Raw genomic sequence first — 19,742 nt, forward strand, 5'->3', positions numbered from 1 at the left:
TAGCAGAGCCACAAGAAGGCAGGCTTGGGCTTGAAAAGACACCAGAGAAGACAGACTCAGCTATAATCTTTCCGTAGCAAAGCTAGACTGAGTGCTCAGTCGGGAATTCTTATCAGAGGTGATAACAGTCAGATTAAACAGAGAACAATGAAACAAAGAGCAGGGTAGGTGTTTACTGTCATGTTCCCACTGATTTATAAGGTAAAATACAAGAGGGTGCTTCATCTCTGGCTCTCTTTAACGCCAATCGGCATATCTTGCAGAACCCAAACATCACCATCCACAGAACACCGTACCAAATTTAGCACCGCTACAGAGTTCTCTTTTAGTGTAGAATTAATAATTTCAACAACTGACAAGATCGGGATCATCAGATTCAGCCGGATAAAATGAGCCTGTATCGGGCAGGGAAAGCTTAACGCGTATGGCCAGCTTTACACCAAGGAGGAATTAGGAGGGCTAAATTGGCAAAGGAGGCTATTGTGGTGCGAGCTCACACCGAGACTCCTGTGTCCCAGTCCCCTCCGCACGCACAGACAGCACCTGCCGATTGTGTGTGTGTGTGACAATGCCACGGCCAGCCAGAGATTAACGTTTTCTGTAGAGATCAGCTGGGATCATCACACCTTAATCCGCCTACAGATAACAAGATCTCATTAAGCAGAAGGGGGGAGGCGGATGGGAGCTAAGCAGGCAGGCAGATGTCAGGCTATTGTGTAACCAACTCTGCTGCAGCCAGACAACAAGAATGAGAATAGCAATATATTATTATTTATCATCGGAACCTGTACAGTGCATAGTCTGGAAATTGGGCAAGGGCCGTTTTACATCAACAATCTCTCCCGACCACACAGACCACCCCCACACCTATCCACACTGCCCCACTCTCCCGCCCACGCGGCCCCCATACTCCCTGCCCCACTCTCCCGCCCACGCGGCCCTGCTCTTCCTCCCACATGGCCCCCATACTCCTGCCCACACAGACCCCTCTCCTGACCACACAGACATCCCCCTCACCTGTCCACACCCCCCCCCCCCACACACACACGGCCCCACTCTCCCTTGCTCTCCCGCCGACGTGGCCCTGCTCTCCCACCCCCGTGGCCCCGCTCTCCCACAGATGCGGCGCCACCATCCCTCCCATGCGGCCCCCATACTCCCAACCACACAGACCTCCCTCTCACCTATCCACACTCTTCCACCCACGCGGCCCCACTCTCCCGCCCACATAGCCTTGCTCTCCAACCCACGTGGACCCTTTCTCATGCCCACGCGGCCCCCACTCTTGTCCACATTTGAAAAAGAACAGACGTTCTTATCAATGTTTCGTCGAAATACCGATAGGGAAAAAAAAAGAAAAAAAGATTGCTGAAGTATTTAATAGATTTTTGTTTAGTGTTTTTATCAAAACAAATGTCTAACATATTTAAGAGTTCAAATAATGAATGTCCACCTGAACCTCTTGCTTTTTAAATACCTCTTGTAATTCAAACAGAATGACTGATCTCCAGTTTGTGTGGTTTCAAGTGTGTGTAGTTGGCATGTAAAATAAGAGCTCCGCTATACATGATCCCCTAATGCAGAGAGCTGAGTTTGTGTCTCCTCCCCCAATTCTCCCAGCCACACCCACACAAAGGGGCCTAAGACAGCAGCTGGAGGAGGGAATTATACCACACAACAGAAGCAGTCTGAAGGACAAGAAGGGTGCAAATTTAAACGATGTTAGGAACTGTCTGCACACCTCAGGATGTGATAGCCTTGTGTATGAATTTCTGTATCCGACTGAACTGTATGCTACTTCCTCAGGGTAGATAGGGCTGTCTAGTGACGCAATAAACAGACAGACAAGCCTTTCATTACTTTTAGTGGTTGAAGAAAAGACTTCAGATTTTTTTGTTCTGTAATATTTCATGACAAAAACCACAAACTGTTTCTGTTTCGTTATAACCAGAAGTAAAGACGGCATCATATAGTATTGCTGCAGCAGGATGTGGCTGGGTACAGCGGTCTAATCATATAGAGCCGTATGTGTGACCCCACCCCCCTGCGCGGCAGTCACTGATCACATGACCAGGATCTGCACTGATCTAATGAATCACTTCCCCACTTATGAGGTATATATTCTGCAGCGTGGTGGCGTAGTGGTTAGCGCTCTTGCCTTGCTGTGCTGGGTTCCCCGAGTTCGAATCCCAGCACTATCTGAACAGATTTTATACGTTCTCCCAGTGTGTATGCGGGTTTCCCCCGGGCACTCGTGTTTCCTCCCACATCCCAAAACCATACAGATAAGTTAATTGGCTTCCCCCTAAATTGGCCCTAGACTACGATACCTACACTATAGATAGATACACAGACATATGACTATGGTAGGGATTCGACTGTGAGCCCCTCTGAGGGACAGTTAAGCCAGGTGCTTGGATAGTGTAATGGTTAAGGGCTCTGCCTCTGACACAGGAGACCTGGGTTTGAATCTCGGCTCTGACTGTTCAGTAAGCCAGCACCTATTCAGCAGGAGACCTTGGGCAAGTCTCCCTAACACTGCTACTGCCTATAGAGCGCGTCCTAGTGGCTGCAGCTCTGGCACTTTGAGTCCACCAGGAGAAAAGAGCAATCAATATAAAATGTTCTGTGTATGTTTAAGTGACGAGACAATATATTCTCTGTACAGCACTGCGGAAGAGGTCGGTGCTATATACTAAATAATAATAATACATTAAAGTCCAAATCCGGGGAACAGAACTATTTTACATTTTGGATGGCAGAAAGCAGTTCAAACACACACAGTAAATCGCTGGAGAGCGCGCGGGAATGAATTAGTTTTGTCGTTACTCATACAGGCACTGAGCAGTGGTGAAGGTGGGTGGAGTTTTACTTATAGCGTCTTCTGATGTTGGCCTTTTAGGTGGCCATACATCAGGAGACTTGGCGGCCGATCGACCATCCGATTCGATTGTAATCAGATCGGATGAAAATCGGTGCCGCCAACAGCATGCCCAATCGACGATGCGACCAGTTTCTGGGGCCGAAATTGGTGGCGTGTATCGAATTGATATACTGCAAGATGTAGGGCCGACTTGCTCAATTGGGTGCACGGCAGAAACGGTTAGCCATATCGAGACTAGCGACTGAACCGCCGGCACTGTCCCCCCAATGAAAAATGACCCCACACAGTGCAGTATACTTGCTGAAGGGTACATATTTCTGTACAACAGGCAAGTCATGTGACACCGTGTTTTGCAAATGATTGGGTGCGTGGAACTTGAAACAAAATCTTTCTAGGTGGAAATTTGTAACTCTATAGTGAGATTGCTGGCTGTCGTCATGACAACAGCCAGCGATTTCCCCAGAGGGATCCAGAGCCTCAGAGGACAGGAAGGAGAATGGCTGCCGGCATCTGGATCCCAGGGAAGGCGAGTAGAAATGCTCACTGTGTGCAATGCTCTGCACAGACCTCGCGGTGGCTACAACGAGTCAGGTTCGGGGTTACCGCTCTGAGCTGCAGATTTCCAGCCCCAAGCCTGATTGAATGAGCCCCGGTAACTGACTCAGTCACGTCAGTCCTAATCTACTGCGCATGTGTGCAGAAGACCCAGACTGGACCCTACTGAGCCAGTTACCGGGCTGATCGCGGCTGAACGGCAGACCGCAGGAGGACGCCGAGAGACGTATTTATGGGGCAGAAGGAAGCTCCGGGTAAGTATCAAATTTTTACCAGGTCTCTGGTGCACTTTAAACTGTCACCCAGAATGATCATTCATTTGTAAATGGTTTTGGGTGACAACTGATCATCTGTACCACCACAGACGAGTATAAATGCAGCCGGGCTTTAAGCAAAAGAAGCAGCAGCTGGGCCAGTAAAATCTCTTTACGAGGCGATATATCTGCGTTACTGCACAGGGGTTATTTTTACAAACTTCCACCTAGAAAGACTGCGTTTCAAGTTCCACGCACCCAATCGTTTGCAAAACACGGCGTCACATGACCGGCTTGTTGTAAACACTGTACAGAAATATGCCCCCGCCCCCAGCAGTATTACACAACCGCAGTCCATCCGCCACCACCATATACTGGATATTATCCCCCCCCCCACACACGCCTGGCCCGCCCCTTCTGGCCCACCATCTGCTGACAATGCGAGGAATTCAACAGTGGGCCAAAAAAGGAAATAAAAAGGCAAAAAGGGGACAAATATGCCGAGCGAGGTTGCTGAGTTCAGGCCGCTGAGAACACACGATATACTCCAAACATTCTCACCCTTCCCTGGAATGTCATTGCAACACAGTTAATGCTTAACCCGGCTCCTTAACCCCTTCACAGCCGGGCTCTGGCAGCAGCCGGATCATAACAACAACACATGTACAGCCGGCCATGGAGGGCCCTGCAGGAAGCATTGTCATGTGTTTATGGCTAGGATAACGATCTGTTCCTCGGCAGAATCTAGGACCAATCTGGGGGAAAGCTAATTAAAGGTGCCTATACATTTATCGATTTTCCCCGGCAATTCTGATCACTGTGATCACATTTGCTAGAGGTTGATACCTTCAAGTGAACCTCCAGACAAAAAAATCTACTCAGCAGTACTGAAAAGGCTTGGTGTTTAACAGTTTCACAGCATCAGCACTTTGTTTTTCTTATCCAAGCCTCATTTTTTTGGCTGCACAGAAGCTAAGCTCCGCCCCATCAAAGAAAACTGCCCGGGCATTTTTCCCCCTACTGTGCAAAGCATGATGGGATTTCTGATGTTGTTCTCGTTGCCTAGCAACTGGGAGAGGTGCTCAGGACACAGGACAGTTGGAACTGTGTCTCATGCTCCCTGTCACCTCCTTTCAACCAAGAATATGGCTGCCCTCATGAAATCACAAACATTTGCCTGTTCTTTTAAAACAGAGTGGGTAAGAGATTACATTACCTATCTATTTTAATTAACATAACTAAAGCAACTTAATGACAGTATGTTTCTTTAGGCTGAAGTTCCTCTTTAATATGGTCACCTGATCGCATCAGGCAGCAGCTTACACAGGAAGCACAGGTCTCACCGACTGGTGCTTTTGAGGTAATCCACACAGGCCCAGAGTAGTGTGCAGATAGCAAGCAGGCTACAAGTGGCTGCCAGCCCCGCCCACAGCTCATGGATCTCTGGATGAGGTAGGACGCCTGAGCCTGCCCACTTTCCACTATAGCCGGCTACAGAACACTGCAGGGGCCAAAAAACAGGTTCAATTTAACTAAGGTTCTATTATATCCGGATTTACTATACCAGGCATTACTTCCATAGACTTCTAGGCTTAGTTCACATTATAAATCGCTAGCGCAATCGCTGAGAGCTTTTGAAAGCGATTTTCTCTATGCTTTCAGATCGATTTGCGCTTTGTTAATCGCTTTTCTATGCGCTTTTGTCCGGCAATTTTTGTTTTCTTTCTGAAGACACTCAGGAAGTGTCTTTGACCTGGAGCTGAAGAAATACAATGTATTTACTCTTCAGCGCAGGGAAAATCGATTATCAATGCACTTTTACAAGTGCTTTGCGATTTCCCTATACTTTGTATTGAAGCGCAAATGCTCAGGAAATGGTACAGGAGACACGGTTGCGATTGAAAAGCTCATGTGAGAACACTCGTATAGAGACACATTGCAGAAGCACTTTTAAAGGGGTTCTGTGGAGTCCTTCCATAAACAAAACAGACACTTACCTGGGGCGTCTATCAGTCCTTTGTAGCTGTCATGTCCCACGCCGTCCTCCTCCGATCACCCGTTCCCCGCTGCCGGCAACAGGCAATTATTCGTCTAACAAGACGAATAATGCACGCTCCCGCTCGCATCTCCGGGAGCTGCCTGCGCAGGCGCAATACAAGGTTTTCATGTACTGCGCCTGCGCAGTAAGCTCCCGGAGACGCGAGCAGGAGCGCGCACAGCTGCAGACACGTGACACGCGTAATTAGACCGGGACCGGCTGTCGGGGAACGGGTGATCGTAGGAGGACTGTGCGGGACATTACAGCTGCAGGGGGCCGATAGAAGCCCCAGGTAAGTGTCTGTTTTTGTTTATGGAAGGACTCCACAGAACCCCTTTAAGGCGATTTTTAAAATCGCCAGCGCTTAAAAAAGCGCTCTTAGGGCTCTTTTCCACTATGGAATGCGATCGCGATTGCGATTCCGATCGCGATCGCAATCGCGTTTCAATTTCCACCATGCGATTGCGATTGCGATTGAGCTACTATACTCATTATAGTCCAGCTCAATCGCATACAAAACGCGGCAGGACGACGATTGCGCTTTGACCAAAATCGCATCGCAATCGGATCGCACTAATGGAAATTGCTGCTGCAGTTTCCATTAGTTTAATGTACCTTGCGATTTGCGATCAGCAGCAAATCGCAAATCGCAGGCTAGTGGAAAAAGGCCCTGAGTGTGAACAAGCAAGCCCATAATGGTGCTTGGCCAGGACCTGGAAATTTAAATTACTACATCCAAAGTTTTACTATATCCGAGTTTACTATAATGAGATTATACTGTAATAATATCCTCACGAGTATCTTATCTGTGTGAGAATGCGCTTAGCGCATATACAGCATCATCAGGCATATTCTCACAAGCGCGGAAATGTGACGCTTTCGCAAATATTATGGTGAAAAGAAAACTGTCCATGGTCTCTCAACACTGCAGATGCCCACCTGGCAAGCAAGGACCGCTGCAATTTAAAAGTTCCATTAGACCAAAAGACCTTATTAAGCTCAACACACACCATACAATCTTGGTTGTACAGATTTACCAAATCTATGTAGTATAAGGGCCAACAGATTGAAAATACCTTGAATGATTGATTGGAGAAGCTCTTCTACTACATGAAAGTGGTAAGATTGAACAACCAAGATTGTATGGTGTGTGTTGAGCCTTAGGCTGATATTTCCAAACCAAAAATAATGCCTTGTCTACACAACCATGTTACCACAAGGCAACCAATCAGAATTAAGCTTAAAGTGGAGCTGAACTCTTGCACAGAATAGAAGGAAAACAGAGAAATGCACCCTGTATGTATTTAGAGAGTTTCGCCTGTCTAACCCCCCCCCCCCTCATCTGTGACTAATCACAACTTTAATTTGATCTCTCAGCCATGTAACCTCAGGCAGAGCAGATAATTTGTAAACACAGGATGTTAACCCTATGTCTGCTTCCATGAAAGCATGAAGTAGACACACTGCAGATTTATTGCAGTATTTGTATAAGCTGTAACAAAAATGCTTTTCTTTAAAGGTTATTGTGCTGTTGCTTATCTTTTATAGCAGAGAGGAAGTTCTGAGTTCAAGTCCGCTTTAACTACCTCAAGACCGCGTCACGCCAATGGCGATCTGCAGCAGCGCTGTACTGGGGACAGCCGTGTGACACAGGATTGGCTGGCTGGGGGGAGGGAGTGGTTTGAAAAAATATAAACAAACAGTACAAAATATTAATAAAATAATGACACAAATATTTTTTGTTAAAAATAAATAAACACTAGGGGTGCAATCAGACCCCACCAACAGAGTGCTCTGATGGTGGGGAGAAAAGGGGGAGGGGGAATCACTTGTGTGCTGTGTTGTGCGGCCCTGCAGCTGTGCCTTAAAGCTGCAGTGGCCTATTTTGAACAAAATAGCCTGGTCTTTAGGGGGGTTTACCACTGTGGTCCTGAAGTGGTTAAACGCCCCTTTCGTACCTTCTTCAGCTCGGACGGAAACTTTAGGGGTCACCGCGAGGCAGAAAAAGGGCCGAACATTCTATTCTTGTTTTATAATTTCATCAACAGATACATTGTTGCCTTTTCTCTCTTTCCTTTTATTATTCTCGTTTTCCAAAATATTAGCGCACCCCAGCCTTGCGCACACAGGGCTGCAGCTGACAGCTGTGGAGGAGACGTGCATTCCAGAGTCTCCCTCCAAAAACAGCGCAGGGGAAGTGTTTGCTTGTTTGGGATGAGGAATTCAGGATATTTGCAGGATTTTCAGGCCTTGGGAAAAGGCTGGACATTTAGTCTTTGATAAAGGTGCCTTATCTCAGCAGCTGAGCAGTTACATCACCAGGTTAATGATCGCTGAAGGTAACACAAGTCAATATTTTGGTGAGGGGTTAAAGTTTAGAGATAGCAAGGCCAACATTGCACCATTATTTGTAAAGGGGGGTCAGAGCCGTTCCAGTGTGTGCGCCCAGAAAGTGCCGCATGCAGCAGATTCCCTGCAAAAAGTGATTACAACTCTCCCCTCTGCAGCACAACAACAGTCCTGGCTTCAGTCCCCTGGCCGGACACTCTCTGCTTGGAGTTTGTATGTTCGCCACATGTCTGCATAGGTTTCTGTTTATGCCCGCTGGTTACCTTCCTGCACCCCAAAAACATATTGATATTAATTGGTTCCCCCTCAAATTAAAGAGGAACTTTAATTTGAGCCTGAAGGCCATCATCTTTACTACTGGCACACCTGAAAAAAAATAGACAGCACCCACTGAAATTATTTATAACCACACCCCCTAACATTGCAAAGGTTTTTTTTTTATTTATAGATATACATATGCACAGGGGGAGATGCTGGTTACGTAGCAGTTGTTATTTCCCACAATGCAACAAGGTTCACAGACAGGAAACTGTCAGGACCATGGTCCTGACATCACACTGTGGGAGGGGTTTCACCACAATATCAGCCATACAAAGCCCCCTGATGATCTATTCAAGAAAAGGTAAAGATTTCTCATGGGAAAAGGGAGTATCAGCTACTGACAAGGATGAAGATCAATCCTCGGTTTAAGTTCCTCTTTAAAGGGACTCCGGTCACCTCTCATGGGCATGCCTTTAAGCCAGATGACTTCCAACAAAGTCTTGCTATGACCCCTCTGGAGGAGCCTCTTGCAACGGCCATGCGTGTCACTTCCTCTTCCTGCTTCATTCAGTGATGCACTTCTCTAACAGAGAAGACAGGGGTGACCTGGAAGTTATAACATAGCCAAGATGGCAGTCGCGATTTTGCAATTGAAATCGAACGAAAACTATTTGGTGTAGAACGGCGATTCAGGCATCAAATGAAAGAGGTGAGGACAAGCTACAGAAAGGTATGCATCTTTAAGTACTATGCAGTACTGGTCAGAGCCTTAAAGGCATGTCCATGAGAGGTGCTCGGAGTCCCTTTAAGGTGCCCATTTCCCAATCCCCGCGAACAGAGTGGAAGATGATAAGTAATCCAATCAGACTGAAAAAAAAAAAAAAAATTAAAAAAAAAAAAAATCGACAGAACGATCATGCTCTTGACGATCGCCACCATTAACCGTGCGCATTCCAATCGTGGGGCCAATTGTTCGGGAGATTGCATCATTAATGGGCACATTTAGTCTAAAGTGATACAGCCTTTTACTACATAGATTTGGCAAACTTGTACAAAAAAAATAAAAAAATAATATCATTAGTAGTGGGCAGCTTTACACAATGGCAGGGACATTAAATTAGGACTATGGTTGGGGGGTTACAGGTTTAAATCTGGACCAGGACACTATCTGCAGGCAGTACGGTATATATGATCTCCCCGTGCTTGCATGGGTTTCACACAGACACTCTGGTGTCCTCCCAAGTCCCAAAAACATAGTGATAACTTAATTGTGCCCCCCCCCCCCCCCCCCCCCTCAAAAAAAAATTGGCCTTGATTATAGTCAGTCTGTGACATGACTACTGGTATGTACTCTGTGCTCTGTGTATGTACTCTACAGTGCTGCAGAAGATGTCAATGCTAGATAAATGAGTCATTATATAACAATATGGTAGGACATTAGACTATGGTAAGGATTAGATTGTGAGCTCCTCTGCGGACAATCCGTGACCTGACTATGCACTCTGTAAAGTGCTGCAGAATATATCAGTGCTATATAAATACATAATAATAATAATATGATAGGGCATTAGACTATGATAGGGATAGATTGTGAGCTCCTCTGAGTCAGGGACCTGACTATGTACTCTGTAAAGTGCTGCAGAAGATATCAGTGCTATATAAATACATAATAATAATATGGTAGGGCATTAGACTATGATAGGGATAGATTGTGAGCTCCTCTGAGGCTAGATTCACAGTGGGACGTTGCGTTTTGATGCCACGTTAAAGTCGCACCGCAAGCTTACAACGCAACGCGCCCAAAAAGTGGCAACGCAGCATTACCGTCGCATACAGCAGATACAGTAAAAAATACAGGCAATGAAAAGTATGCTTCCAAGTCATTACTGAGCATGTGCAAACAGTCCAACGCAGCTAATAACGTGTATAACGCACTGCATGCAGTACTTTTACTTAACGTGCAGCGTTAGACACCAACGCAACGTGTGCACTGTGAACAGGGCATTGATTTTTCATTGCAGTGAGTTATTCTGCGTTAAATGCTGTTTTAACGCCCAACTTTAACGTCCCACTGTGAACTTAGCCTCAGTCAGTGACCTGACTATGTACTCTGTAAAGTGCTGCAGAAGATATCAGTGCTATATAAATACATAATAATAATATGATAGGGCATTAGACTATGATAGGGATAGATTGTGAGCTCCTCTGAGTCAGGGACCTGACTATGTACTCTGTAAAGTGCTGCAGAAGATATCAGTACTATTTAAATACATAATAATAATATGGTAGGGCATTAGACTATGATAGGGATTAGATTGTTAGCTCCTCTGAGTCAGTGACCTGACTATGTACTCTGTAAAGTGCTGCAGAAGATATCAGTGCTATATAAATACATAATAATAATATGGTAGGGCATTAGACTATGATAGGGATAGATTGTGAGCTCCTCTGAGTCAGTGACCTGACTATGTACTCTGTAAAGTGCTGCAGAAGATATCAGTGCTATATAAATACATAATAATAATATGGTAGGGCATTAGACTATGATAGGGGATTGTTAGCTCCTCTGAGTCAGTGACCTGACTATGTACTCTGTAAAGTGCTGCAGAAGATGTCAGTGCTATATAAAAACATAATAATAATATGATAGGGCATTAGACTATGATAGGGATAGATTGTAAGCTCCTCTGAGTCAGTCACCTGACTATGTACTCTGTTATTGCTGCAGACCCCCGAGACAGACTGGCTGCTCTCTCTCACACTGCAGAGCCTGTCTCTCTGGCTGCTCTCACACACTTCCTGTGAACAGCAAAGCTATCACAACGTCACCGGGGCCATTTTGTGCCCGGTTTCCATGACGCGCCTCTGCATCCTTCATGCCTTTTCCTTTCTCCAGCTATAGAGCAACCTTTGCCCCCCGGACGCCTCGCTGCGGGCACAAGAAGAACAGAGAATCACAAATCCCAGCCTTGTGTCAGAGTCCATATCCGGCCTTTACAGCGCTGCCAGAGTACACAGCAAGGGAGGCCGCGCCACACAGAATGCTAAACACAGGCCGCACTGACAGCGTTCTGAGGAAAACGAGGGGAGGGGCTGACTGGACAGAGACCCCAAACTCAGAGCTATAAATACCCATTATTATTCATTTATACAGCACATTCCCCACAGCACAGAACAAGTCACATCACTCGTTCCCCCCTAATCCCCATAAGGTGGTCACTAACGGTCCAATGTCTAGCAAAAAATCGTTCGCATCTCATCAGAATTATCTGATTGCTTGATCGGATTGGTTGTATAGAATCTCTGTTGATGGGCACAAACGATAACGAACGGTTATAAAAACAGTCGCCCGATTGGATTCTCGTTGGACCAAAATTTGGATTTTCTTGTCGGTTGTGACAGATAGGAATCAAAGATTGGTTCTTTGATGGTGAAGTGAAAGACGTATCACGATATTTCCCTACTGATCAGAATTATCTGATCGTTGAAATGATTTTTCACTAGAAATTGGATTGTTAGTGGCCACCTTTAGATTGTAAGCTCGCAAAGGCAGGGCACTGTCACTCTTTTGTGTCTTGCCATTTGTTATACATTTTATTTATTCATTATATTACATTTGTACCAACTCCACAACCCTGGTAAGTATTGGACTGAGCCTGGTTCCCACTATACATGCTGCCATGCGCATTTCAGTTAGTGCGTTTGGTGTACGACAGACTATATGCACTGCAACGCTGCATGCATTCTCAGCTGCATAGTTACCATTCACTTTAAAGAGAATCTGTATTGTTAAAATCGCACAAAAGTAAACATACCAGTGCGTTAGGGGACATCTCCTATTACCCTCTGTCACAATTTCGCCGCTTCTCGCCGCATTAAAAGTGGTTAAAAAGAGTTTTAAAAAGTTTGTTTATAAACAAACAAAATGGCCACCAAAACAGGAAGTAGGTTGATGTACAGTATGTCCACACATAGAAAATACATCCATACACAAGCAGGCTGTATACAGCCTTTCTTTTGAATCTCAAGAGATCATTTGTGTGTTTCTTTCCCCCTGCAGCTATCACCCACTAAAGTGTCAGGCTGCTCTTTTCTTCCTGCAAACAGCTTTGCCCTTGTCTGTAATTCTTCAGTATGTGAAAGCCCAGCCAGCTCAGAGGACGATTTATCCAGCTTGTAAAAGAGAAGAGAGAAGAGAGAAGCTGCCCTAATCTAAATAATACACAGGCAGTGTGCATAGAGGGGCCTGGAAGGGGGAGATCATAGCAGAATCACAACACTGAAGAACTTGGCAGCCTTCCAGACACAGGCCGACAAGTCTGACAGGGGAAAGATACATTGATTTATTACAGAGACTGTGATAGTAGAAAGTGCTGCAGTAAGCCAGAACACATTAGAATAGCTTTTGGAACTTGTAGGATGTTAAAAAACAGGATGCAATTTTTGTTACGGAGTCTCTTTAATGACCGAGATCAGCAGCGCATGGCAACGAAGATGGCACGCAATTATGTGTGTTGCGTTCTCAACACATGGCCCTCTGCGTTGCTTAATGTGGGCAAGGCCTAAGAAGTTGGAGTCAAGGAGGCGGAGTAATTTTGGGCACCTGGAATCGGATGTTTCATAAAAGACACCAGAGGTGACATGTGACATGATGAGATAGACATGTGTATGTACAGTGCCTAGCACACAAATGACTATGCTGTGTTCCTTGTTTTCTTTCTCTGCCTCTGCTGTTTCTAAACCATCCGGCGGATCGTTCAGAAACAGCCTTATCAGTCTGCCGACAGCGCGTACACACGTGCTACTGTCGGCTGAACGTCCGCCCAGCGGGAGGGTCTGACGGACCAGTCGTTGGCGGCCGTAGTGCGCGTGTACGCACCTTTATGCTGGATACACACGGTTCGTTCCCGCACTCTATTCCCGTCGATTCGTTTATTTCCGACGTGTCCGATTCGCGGTTCGATGGATCGTTAGGTCGATTTGCCATACTTTACATGGCAATCGACCTAAAAATCATAGAAATGTGCTCGGAAATGTTCGGGAATAATCGATTCGTCGGGAATCGAGTGGCGCATTCGATGCGGGTGTGTATTCAGCATTACACTCGTTGTCTAGGAGATGTTGCAGGCAGAGCCAGTACCTCTCTAGGGCAACTGTCAGGTAACAGAAGATACACAGTATGAGATTTTCTGGTCGATTTACTGTCAGATCGATTATTTCCAACATGTCCGATTTGCTTTCCGATCGATTTCTGAGCATTTTCCGATCGCTTTCCTTCCACTTTAACAGGAATTCGATCGGAAAATGCTCGGAAATCAATCGGAAATCAGATCGGACATGTTGGAAATAATCGATCTGACAGTAAATCTGCCAGAAAATCTCATAGTGTGTACCCAGCATCAGAGAGAAGTTATGATTTTCGGGCTAAGCATCCAGTTTTTAGCATAGAGGGATCGAGGTAAAACTGCAGCCCAGGAAGAGTATTAGTGCTTGTTGCCCATAGCAACCACTTTCATTTGCACACTAACATTGTGCTGACGACAGTTGGAGGCAGGGCCAATGTTTAGAGGAACCAACAGTCACTCTCAGGTACACTGAGGAAGGCAAAGAACGGTGCACAGAAAACCTTTGGTTAATAAATAAAAAGGTGTTACTTTTGTCAGAGGACAAAGTCCATTTCATTATGTGGCCAGCTGTAAACATCTTTGTGTTTGTCAGCATTATCACAGCACTTACTCCTTTAAAGGGGAACTGAAGAGAGGGGTATATGGAGGCTGCCATGTTTATTTCCTTTTAAGCAATACCAGTTTCATGGCAGCCCTGCTGATCCTCTAGCTCTAATACTATTAGCCATAGCCCCTGAACAAGCATGCAGCAGATCAGGTGTTTCAGACTTTAAAGTCAGATCTGACAAGACTAGCTGCATGCTTGTTTCTGGTGTTATTCAGATACTACTGCAGAGAAATAGACCAGCAGGGCTGCTAGGCAACTGGTATTGATTAAAAGGAAATAAATATGGCAGCCTCCGTATACCTGTTACTTCAGTTCCCCTTTAAAGCGGACCTGAACTCAGAACTTCCTCTCTGCTCTTAAAGATACGCAACAGCATAATAATCTTTAAAGAAAAACATTTGTTACAGCTGATACAAGTCCTGCAATAAATCTGCAGTGTGTCTACTTCCTGCTGTCATGGAAGCAGACATATTGTTAAAATCCTGTGTTTACAAATTAGCTGCTCTGTCATGGCACTCAGCTGACACAGGTGAGAGATCAAATTACACACGGGATCACTCACAGATGGAGGAATTGGGCAGGCTAAACTCTCTAAATACATACAGGGTGCATTCCTCTATGTTTTCCTTCTGTCCTGTTCAAGAGTTCAGGTCCATTAAGAAAGATGGTGTTTGCTTAGTAACTTCTACTATGAATAAGATCATATCAAGTACACAAGTACACCCAACCCGAACAAGTGCATTTTCGGGGCCTATCTGTATGGCTTTTGTTAGTGACAACTTCAAGTACCTTCTGAACCCAGGCCAAGAGCCCCCAGGGGTACAAAAACCGACCAGGACTCTCAATATAACACGATATATTGAGTGCACAACGCAATATTTTTTTTTTATTATTAACCACTTCGCATCCAGGCCTTGCCTTGTTTCCCCCTCATGGACCAGAGTAGTTTTGATATTTTAGCTACTGTATGTCCCTGTTTAATCATCAATAACTTTATCCCTACTTATGACATCTGAATGAAATATATATTATTTTTTTCCAAGACTAACTAGGCTTTCATTGTATGGTATTTTTTCCCGCAAATAATTTTGTTCTATGCATTTTAATAGGAAAAAAATAAGAAAAACATTATTTCTCAGTTTTACCAATTCCAGTTCATAAATAAAAAGCTCTATTTAGATAAAAAACACAAAATTTGTTTGGCTATTTCTACAGTTTATCACAATTTCTGTTACTGCCACAGTTTATGGTGAGGATATTGGATTCTGAAATATTGCTACAGTGTTTATTTTTCACTATGAACTGAAAAAAATAAAAGCATTTTAATGGTACAAATAAACCTTATTGACTCAGGGAACATATATTCCCTTTCACCAATTAGTGCTGCAGCAGATAGTGCCGGAGGATTTGCACAGGAGCAAGCCCAATCCTGCACAGCACTGCTTCAGCTCCACGACTTATATCTATGTCCTCATGGCTTAGATGAAGTCACAGAGGACATAGATATACTGTAGTGGTGGAAAAGGTGGATACATTTGTACATTTCTTCTATGAAATACTCCTGTTTTGGACCCCTGGGTGCAGCTTTTGATATTCTTGCACGCCAGGAAGCTCACCAAATACTGATAAAATCTTTTCTGCGAGCTTGCAGAAAATAATCTGGAACGAGACACTGTGCTGCTGCGGCCAGCTGGTTTAGATGTCCGTTTGAACCAGCCCTTAGTTTCACACAGGCATAGTGGCTTCCTACAACATCCCAAAAACATAGAGATGACGTAATTAGTCGTAAAATATGGCGTAAAATACATAATAATATGGTAGGCCATTAGACTATTGACTATGGTAAAATTAGATTGTGAGCTCCTCTGAGGACAGTCAGTGACATGACTATGTACTCTGTAAAGTGCTGCAGAAGAGGTCAGGCTATATAAATACATAATAATAATATGGTAGGACATTAGACTATGACTATGGTAGGATTAGATTGTGAGCTCCTCTGAGGACAGTCAGTGACATGACTATGTACTCTGTAATGTGCTGCAGAAGATGCCAGTGCTATATAGTTACATAATTATAATATGGTAGGACATTATGCTGGGCATAGACGGCTCAATTTTGCTGCTCGATTCTCCAGCTCAATCGATTCCCCAGGCGATTCTCTTATCTTTTCGCATGGTCTACAATGCGGAATCGAGCGGCAAAACGATCGGGCGGGAGATCGGACATGTCAGAAATTATCTATCGAGCTATCTAAATGGCTCAGAATTGAGCCGTGTATTCCCAGCATTAGACTATGACAGAGGTTAGATTGTGAGCTCCTCTGAGGACAGTCAGCGACATGACTATGTACTCTGTAAAGTGCTGCAGGGAGTCTGGTATGCTGTGGTCCGGTCCATGAGGTTGTAAAAGGCAGGACTGGACTCAATAACAAAAGAAAGTACTGCAGGCGGTGTCAGTGTTCTATAAATACATAATAACTGTCCTGTAGTTCACGTTATACAAAAAAAATTTGCAGGATGAGGAAGTTAAAAAATCCTACCAGTGTGAGGATGTAACAGAGTGATACAAATATCGCAGAGTTTTCAGAAGTGCACACATGGTAACTGTGTGGGCAAATCCTCCAGCAGAGTAGAAGCTGTGTGTATTTCACAGTAGTGTGACAGCAGCTCTGATCTCTCTGCATTATGCAGCGTTTGTCAGGCCAGCTGTACGGTTTTCCTGTTCGCTGCAGCCAGAGGACGAGACTCGCACAATCTGCGATCAGGGGAAACGGAGCCTCCTCTGTGTACGACTTGCACCTCCCTGCGTGGGCAGCAAACGCCAGCCCCACCCAGACACCCTGCCAGAGGAGCGCTCGCTACCAGCACCCCGCTGCCGCCACTCTAGTGGTGCCCGCCAGGTCTATTTCCACTCAGTAATTACTCCAAGCACACATATTTTCCTACATCTGTGCAGCATCACTGATCTGTTATCGGTAGACAGTAAAGGTGCGTGCACACGAGTACTGTCGCCTGAAAGGATCGGGACTGGATACCTCGGGCAACAGCTCAGGGCCCAATGCTGAGGGCAGGGACAACGCACAGAGCACAATGGAGCAGCGCGGAAAGGGAGGGGTAAGGAGGGAACTATATAGTTGTCTATGAAGCTGGAAGCTTTTTGCGCCTCTGCACTTACAATCTTCTCAAACTGTGCATGCGCAGATTGCTCCCGGCTACAGGAGTGCTATCGGGCGGCACACGTGGCCGGGACTACATACGCACAATGGAGTGCAGCTGGGGAACTGTGGAATGATGGAGGAAAGCAAGGGAGCCACCCGCCTACAAGGGGCTGGAGGAGGTCCCAGGTAAGTATAAATGCTTGTCTTTCTTTTATCTCAGGTCTCCTTTAAAGTGGACCTGAACTCTTGCACAGGACAGAAAGAAAACGTAAAGAAATGCACCATGAATGTATTTAAAGAGTTTAGCCTGTCTAATTCCCCCTCATTTGTATTTAAAGGGAACCTAAACTGAGAGGAATATGGATGTTTCCTTTTAAACAATACCAGTTGCCTGGTTGTCCTACTGATCTCTTTGATTGCAGTTGTGGCTGAATCACACACCTGAAACAAGCATGCAGCCAATCCAGTCTGATTCAGTCAGACCACCTGATCTGCATGCTTGTTCAGGGGCTGTGGCTAAAGTATTAGAGACACAGGATCAATAGGAGAGTCAGGCAACTGGTATTATTTTAAAAGGAAAAATCCATATCCTTCTAAGTTTAGGTTCCCTTTAAAGAGAACCCGAGGTGGGTTTGAAGAATATTATCTGCATACAGAGGCTGGATCTGCCTATACAGCCCAGCCTCTGTTGCTATCCCAAACCCCCCTAAGGTCCCCCTGCACTCTGCAATCCCTCATAAATCACAGCCACACTGCTGACAAACAGCTTGTCAAAGCTGGCTCTGTTTATCTCTATAGTGTCAGTCTGCTGCTCTCCCCGCCTCCTGCAGAACTCCAGTCCCCGCCTGCATCCCTTCCCTCCCTGCTGATTGGAGGGAAGGGACAGGGGCAGGGACCGGAGCTATGCAGGAGGCGGGGGAGCAGCTGAGACTGACACTACAGATGTAAACACAGCCACACAGCATGGCTGTGATTTATGAGGGATTACAGAGTGCAGGGGGACCTTAGTGGGGTTTGGGATAGCAACAGAGGCTGGGCTGTATAGGCAGATCCAGCCTCTGTATGCAGATAACATTCTTTAAACACACCTCGGGTTCTCTTTAATCACAAGCTGTAATCTGATCTCTCCCCGTGTCACATGACTGCCTATGGCAGAGATGGCAGATAAGCCCATTTGAAAGCACAGGCTGTAAACAATATGCCTGCTTCCAAAAAATCAGGAAGTAGAAACAGTGCAGATTTATTTTAGAATTTGCATCAGCTGTAACAAAATGTTTTTTTTTGCTTAAAGGTTATCATGCTGTTGTGTAGCGTTTAAAGCAGAGAGGAAGTTCTGAGTTCAGGTCCACTTTAAAAGACACCTGAACTAAGAGGGGGTCTTTGAATTGCACAAGCACGGGATGCTACTGGCCACGGGAACCCAATGGAGAGAGGCATTAACATGCAGGCGCAGAAGGCTGCAACCACAGCTGTGGTCGGGGAACTTTCAGAGGTGCTAATTGCGCATTGGAGGGCAGGGGAACTACAGCACTGGACCAGATAGACTGGTAGGGGCTGGGAAAAGCCCCAGGTAAGTAAAGTTTAACATTTTCTTTCAGGTTGGGCGTCCTTTAAAGCATTTGTGTACTCAGAGGTACACACTTAGCCCCTCACTACACTCCTCCAACGAACTTTTCCTGATTGCCCCCCGCATCAACCAGTCCCAAACAGCCTCCAGGACTTCTCAAGGGCTGCTCCAACACTATGGAACTCACTACCTCCACCCATTGGGGTTTCCCCAACCTTCAACACCTTCAAGAAGGCCCTCAAAACTCACCTTTTCACTCTGGCCTACCCCCCCCCCCCACACACACACACACACACTGGTGCTTTAAACCCACAGCTGAACTCTGGTCCCCTACCTTTCGTGTCCCCACCTCTCCCTCTAGATTGTAAGCCTTTGGGCAGGGTCCTCCTCCTTATGTCTCCTACCTGTTCACGCACCTCCATTACCGTACACCCATCCTATGGATCTGAGTGAACGCGATTTGCCTAATCTCCATGCTCCCATCCAGTGACTGACTAGCATTACTTTGTACTCATACTGTGCTGTGTGATCTGCTTTGCATGTATTCCTGTATTGTCTTATTGCCGTATGTCACCCCTAAATATTGTCTGCAGCCTAAACTAATGTCCAGCGCTGCGTAATATGTTAGCATTTTATAAATACAATAAATAAATCAAATAAATTTGTGATGCCAGAAAACTCCGCACAGTAAGACCCCCTGTGGTGCCCACCCTGTTCCAGTCACCCTGAAGGGCTCTCGCTTAACAGCTGACTACCACCGCTGGCAGAGACCCCCCTGTGCAGCGGATGACAGTTACAGACCGCACAAAATTATCTCTGCCGCGATAATGATCTGTGAACATTCCGAAAAAAAAACATCCAGCAGCACGAGTGTCCTGACCACAGAACAGAATCAACCAGAGAGAGTCAGATACATCATGTCTGCAGCACAGCAGTACAAGTGT

The 19,742-nt window shown here is 45.6% G+C and overlaps 1 protein-coding gene across 2 annotated transcripts in view; it reads right to left on the reverse strand.

The window, feature by feature from the left end:
• Window positions 1-19,742, reverse strand: part of CTDSP1 (CTD small phosphatase 1) — a 65,761-nt gene that overhangs the window by 22,164 nt on the left and 23,855 nt on the right. Inside the window, exon 1 of one of the 2 annotated variants that reach the window (XM_068246063.1) lies at window positions 4,992-5,066. The exons of the other annotated variant lie outside the window; for it this stretch is intronic. Within the exon in view, the coding sequence (XP_068102164.1) occupies window positions 4,992-5,001 (10 nt within the window). The 5' untranslated portion in view covers window positions 5,002-5,066. Of the gene's footprint in view, window positions 1-4,991; window positions 5,067-19,742 lie in introns of those variants that run through there. 2 annotated transcript variants of the gene reach the window in all.

Source organism: Hyperolius riggenbachi, chromosome 7 (genome assembly GCF_040937935.1).
Source record: "Hyperolius riggenbachi isolate aHypRig1 chromosome 7, aHypRig1.pri, whole genome shotgun sequence".
Lineage (NCBI taxonomy): Eukaryota > Metazoa > Chordata > Amphibia > Anura > Hyperoliidae > Hyperolius > Hyperolius riggenbachi.